The sequence below is a fragment of the Danio rerio genome, chromosome 4, assembly GCF_052040795.2.
Source record: "Danio rerio strain M-AB ecotype USA chromosome 4, GRCz13ab, whole genome shotgun sequence".
Classification (NCBI taxonomy): domain Eukaryota; kingdom Metazoa; phylum Chordata; class Actinopteri; order Cypriniformes; family Danionidae; genus Danio; species Danio rerio.
In genome coordinates, this window is record NC_141024.2 from 74,376,501 (window position 1) to 74,382,500 (window position 6,000).

At 41.1% G+C, this 6,000-nt stretch overlaps 2 protein-coding genes across 8 annotated transcripts in view; one reads left to right on the forward strand and one right to left on the reverse strand.

The window, feature by feature from the left end:
- slco1d1 (solute carrier organic anion transporter family, member 1D1) overlaps positions 1 to 6,000 on the reverse strand; it is a 790,174-nt gene that overhangs the window by 767,717 nt on the left and 16,457 nt on the right. The window lies entirely within an intron of this gene.
- Positions 1 to 6,000, forward strand: part of si:ch211-266c8.2 — a 268,161-nt gene that overhangs the window by 261,647 nt on the left and 514 nt on the right. For 2 of the 7 annotated variants that reach the window (XR_015484044.1, XR_015484047.1), the window contains 3 exons: positions 1,938 to 3,565; positions 3,610 to 4,036; positions 4,166 to 6,000. The exon at positions 4,166 to 6,000 is cut by the window's right edge and continues 514 nt beyond it. Coding sequence is in view for 2 of the 7 variants with exons in the window: in XM_087249950.1 (XP_087106076.1) it covers positions 1,938 to 2,126 (189 nt within the window). In the remaining 5 variants the exon portion in view is untranslated. Of the gene's footprint in view, positions 1 to 1,937 lie in introns of all 7 variants that reach the window. The other 5 variants (XR_015484043.1, XR_015484045.1, XM_087249950.1 and 2 more) reach the window with 3 other exon arrangements.

Here is a 6,000-nt window from a genome sequence, read left to right on the forward strand (position 1 = left end):
CCTGCGTCAATTGCGTCGCCTCACTTCCATTCATGAATTCTCTCACGGGGCATTATGGCATAGCGCAGCGTGCATGGGATGCGCACTCCAGAATCTCGCCGGAATTAGTAAGTCATCCGGGTACTTCTCGCATACTGATTTTCGAATTCTATATATTCGGACATACTACTCGGCTCGCATACTGATTTTAGCGTACTATATAGTATGGAAGTATGCGGTTTCGGACGCAGCCTTAGTCCCGTGATCTGGGTGTGTTGAATCACTTTAGTCAGGTGACCTTGTTGTTTTTAATCACCTTAGTCATGTGACTTGGTTGTTTCGAATCACCTTAGTCATGTGACTTGGTTGTTTCGAATCCCTTTAGTCACGTGAACTGGGTGTTTTGAATCACTTAAGTCATATGACCGGGGTGTTTCGAATGATCTTATTCACGTGACCTGAGTGTATCAAATCACCTTAGTCACTTGACCTGATTCTTTCCAGCCACCTTAGTCACATGACCTAGGCATTTCAAATCACTTTAGTCATGTGACCTGGGTGTTTCGAATCACTTTGTCATGTGACCTGGGTGTTTCGAATCCCTTTAGTCACATGACCCGGGTGTTTCAAATGACCTTAGTCATGACCTGGGTGTATCGAATCACTTAGTCACGTGACCTGGGTGTTTCCAATCACCTTAGTCACGTGATCTGGGTGTTTGAAATTACTTAGGCTGCGTCCGAAACCACCTACTACTCACTAGGTACTGCATTTGAATTTAAACGTACTACTCGGCCGTTAGAAAAGTGCGTTCTATACAGTATGAATGCGAAAAGTATGTATGGAATTCAGACGTACTACATCCGCCATTTTGTCATGGTCACGGGACCTACCTGCGTCAATTGCGTCGCCTCACTTTCATTTATGAATTCTCTCACGGGGCATTATGGGATAGCGCAGCGTGCATTGGATGCCACCTTCAGAAACTCGCCGGAAGTAGTAAGTCATCCGGGTACTTCTCGCATACTGATTTTCGAATTCTATGAATTTGGACATACTACTCGGCTCGCATACTGATTTTAGCGTACTATACAGTATGGAAGTATGCGGTTTCGGACGCAGCCTTAGTCCTGTGATCTAAGTGTGTTAAATCACTTTAGTCATGTGACCTTGTTGTTTTTAATCACCTTAGTCATGTGACTTGGTTGTTTCGAATCACCTTAGTCATGTGACCTGGGTGTTTCGAATCCCCCTAGTCACATGACCTGGGTGTTTCGGATGACCTTATTCAAGTGACCTGGGTTTTTCTAATCACCTTAGTCATGTGACATGAGTGTTTTAAATCACTTCAGTCAAGTGTCCTGTGTGTTTCAAATCACTTTAGTCACGTGACCTGCGTGTTTCGAATTATGCTTTGGTGCAGTGTTTCAAAACAGGATCTCGGATCTCGACAATATGTCGTTCGACCATATGTCAAAACATCCTTTAGTCCTTTGGTCGTCTTCAGAACACAAATGAAGATATATTAAATAAAATAGACAGCAACAGTTCAGAGACGCTCAAAGAGCAGATCAGGGACCGAAAACATAAGTCAAAACATCCCATGTGTCTTCAGCCTTCTATGGAGGATGAGGGAGCTCTCGGGTTTAATCTAAGATAACTTAATTTGTGTTCAGAATATCAATGAAGGTGTCAGGGGATTATACCATCATAATAGGGAGAATCGTTTTTGAGTGAACTACCACTTTAAAATATTTATTCCCGTACCCTAATGTTGTTCCGAGGCTTACTGTAGAAACATCATGTACCTCTTTACAGAATGTATTAAGATAACTATGTCACTATTTTGTATTCTCAATTAAATAAGAGCTATATTTGTTAAGCACGTTTAGATCTGTGTATTGTTCTGCAGAGGTATCAGTCTGTGTGATTTCATTCTGTTTTCCTTTGTGTTGCAGTTCGTTCCATTCAGGGACTACATCGATCGCACCGGAAATCACATCCTCAGCATGGCCCGTCTGGCCAAAGACGTTCTGGCTGAGATCCCAGACCAGTTCCTATCCTACATGAGAACCAGAGGCATCAAGCCGTCCCCTGCTCCTCCTCCGTACACCCCTCCAGGACACCCGCTGCAAACTCAGATCTGAAACGGGGCCCGGCGGCGAGCCTTGCAGCACACCAGTATCTCTTTCTCAAGTCGCTCAGCGAGGTGAAGGTTTCCTCAGCTCTTTCTGTCCCTTTTCTCTTTGCACTACGGGGGCTGTAGTCGGACACCACGGTTTGGCAGGATTCTGAGGACAGGTTTACTTCCATCACGGGCGTTCTCTGTCAGGATGTCTCTCGGTTTCTCTCTCTCTGTCTCTCAACGCTTGTGTCTGAGGGCCGCGTTACTGAATGACCGTCGCATTTAGGAGGTGTTCATGAAGGCAAGGAAAAAGTGACGACGTTGCGCCCGGTGTCAGAACTCAGAGCAGCTTCCTCTTCCTCAGACAGGGAAAAGGCCAACAAATCACCAGTCGCCAACAAGACTGTTGTAAATAACTCTCTTCCGTCGTTTCTTATCTCTTCCTCCTCTTTCTTCTCTGAGCTCTCACTCAATGTTTACATGTTATGGATTTTCTTACTGGTGGAGCCAACTTTTTTACGAGCGTGTTTCTTCGACATGAACTTTGCCGTACGAATCCTCGCATCGTGTTATCTTTGCCATGCCCGTCAGGTGGCAGCGGCCGGTGTCGTTGCAGAAAACCACATTTCTTGCATGGAAATGGTGTGCCCAGGCATGCGATGCATGTTGTGCGATGTTCATGTTTTTTGGCCTTCTCTTGTGCTTTCACTCACTTTCTCTTTCTCTCTCCTTTTTTTTATTATTATGATTATTATCGTTATTGTTTTGCCCTGGCACACTGGGCGCTTCATTGTGTACAAACAGAAAAAAACCTCATGGAACTCGACGTGCTTCATTACATTTAAATTAGAGCAGCTGCTCTCAAATAAGAGCCCAGCGGTCAAAAACACAGATGCCATTATTATTTCATGTCTTAAAACATCGAGTGGATGCTTTGCCGTCGTTTCGTTGATGCTGTGTGTGCCATTCATCATATTTAATCATTACCAGGTAGAGTTGCCCAAAGATAGTGTCAAAAAAAGCACAAACGAAATCCTCCGTCTTGGATTTCGCTGTGAACAGTGTTGAATTATGATAAGTTATATGTGTGACCCTGGATCACAAAATCAGTCTCGAGACACACAGATAGAACACAGACACAGATAGAGTCACAGATAGAAGCAAGAAGGTTGCTGGTTTGAGTCCGTTTGGTGTTTCTGTGTGGAGTTATGCCTGTGTTTGTGTGGGTTTCCTCTGGGTGCTCCAGTTCCACTCACAGTCCAAACACATACACTATAGGGGAATTGATTAACTAAATTGGCCGTAGTGCACACTGTAAAACCTAATAAGTTAAGGTAACTCAAACCATTTGAGGAAACCGATCGCAACAAACTATTTAAGTTCAAAAACTAATCCTAATGAGTACTGTGAGCTTAATCCACTTGAGTAAACCAATAAATAAAGAGAACTCAAACCAACTGAGTACTGTAAAACCCAATAAATAAAGTCAACTCAAACCAACTGAGTACTGTAAAACCCAATACGTTAAGTCAACTCAAACCAACTGAGTACTGTAAAACCCAATAGTTAAGTCAACTCAAACCAACTGAGTACTGTAAAACCCAATAGTTAAGTCAACTCAAACCAACTGAGTACTGTAAAACCCAATAAATAAAGTCAACTCAAACCAACTGAGTACTGTAAAACCCAATAAATTAAGTCAACTCAAACCAACTGAGTACTGTAAAACCCAATAAGTTAAGTCAACTCAAATCAACTGAGTACTGTAAAACCCAATAAGTTAAGTCAACTCAAATCAACTGAGTACTGTAAAACCCAATAAATTAAGTCAACTCAAACCAACTGAGTACTGTAAAACACAATAAGTTAAGTCAACTCAAACCAACTGAGTACTGTAAAACCCAATAAGTTAAGTCAACTCAAACCAACTGAGTACTGTAAAACCCAATAAGTTAAGTCAACTCAAACCAACTGAGTATGTAAAACCCAATAAGTTAAGTCAACTCAAACCAACTGAGTACTGTAAAACACAATAAATGAAGAGAACTCAAGCCAATTGAGTATTGCAAAACCCATTAGTTAAGTCAACTCAAACCATTTGAGGAAACCGATTGAAACAAACCATTTAAGTTCAAAAACTTATCCCAATGAGTACTGTGAACTTAATCCACTTATGTAAACAAAGTAGTTTGAGTACTCAAGTTAAGTCAACTCAAACTGCTTGAGGAAACCGATCGCTACAAACCATTTGAGTTACAAAAACTAATCTATAAGAGTACCTTCTCCATTGAAGTTGAAGTAATGAGGTGTTCAATTAGAGTTCAAAACTCTTTTTTTAACTTTTTGTCAATTTTGAGTTGTCTACACTCATTTCATTTGATGAAGTCGACTGTTGGGTTTTACAGTGTAGGAGTGAATGTGAGAGCATGGGTGTTTCCCAGAACTGGGTTGCTGCTGGAAGGGCATCCACTGCGTAACACATATGCTGGAATAGTTGGCGGTTCATTCCACTGTCGTGATCTCTGAAATAGACTAAGCCGAAGGAAAATGAGTCAAAAAATTTTAATTGTGTGCCAAAATCATTAGAGTAACAAGTAAAGATCATGCTCCTTGAAGACATTCTGTACATTTCTGTCTGTAAATCTATCAAATCTTCAGGAATATTCGCGGAAATAGAGTTTAAGCAACTTTTAAAGTGATTCTGTTGAAGCCTCAGATTTTAGAATTGTGTTGTAGCTCAACCAAACATGACCCTATCCTAACAGAAAGCATCTCTATTCAGCTTTTATTCAATATATTTCCAGAAATGTGGAACTTACGACTGTTTTTACGATCCAGGGTCGCCTATATTGTTTCTTAGTAATAGTTTTGATTCCCATTATTTTAGAAATGTGCTGCTAGTATTTGGAAAAAAAGTCTTCAAAACTATATTTTTTTCTATTTCCTTACCCAAATAGTGACAGAATTGGAACAGCGCAGACACTAGTACCTGTCTGCGGTGTTTTGCGTCTGGCAAACGGATGATGAATTGAATCATACTGATTCCTGGTTCATCACCATTCATTTCACTTCTGTTTTTCATAATTAGTGCCATTGTGAAATACCATGACGACATGTTTTTGTTCTGAAACGTCAAATCTTCTACTATGTAGCAACTCATTTATTTCCTCACACACTTGTGTTGTGAACTATTTTGGGTAACAGCCTCATCAAGGGGAACATTCTGGGTGGTTTTGGAGTTCTTGTTTCCAGTCGTGCTGCCTTATCACACATACAACCTTCACGGCACATTAATAAACATTTAGACAAGTTTACCCAACAAATGTGTGAAGATTTTTACGTATAGTTTCAAAAACGATAGAACTAGAACATCTGATTTCATTATTATGGAACCAATTCTCGAGCAAACCTGTCCCCGAAGACACACCAACAGTACACATTTTCAACCTCATCCTAGGCAACCGAAGTTTATTTATATAGCACATTTCAGAATCTAATACATAGCTGATATTGTTTTTTTGTACGGGCGATATACAGTAAACTATATTGAGGTCAAATCTATGTGTTGTGGATTACGTCAATAAACAAGACTGCTTTTAGTTCAGCATGGATTTATGGCACAATTTTATGTCTACAAACCTATTCTCAAGCACGTTGGTTAGCATGAACTGCTCAGTGTGTGTGTGTGTGTTGAAGAAAGCTGTTATGTTTGAAAACGCAGCACTTGACCTGGAGGCTCGGCTGATGATAGTATCTCTCTTCGGGGAATGTTGGCTCTCCACATTTCTCACTCACCCTCAGATCTGTTCCTCTCTGCATCGCTGGTGCCACGGCAAATGCCATTTTGGCAAGTCCATTCACCTGTGTGTGTGAGTGTGAATGTGTGTGTGAGCGCG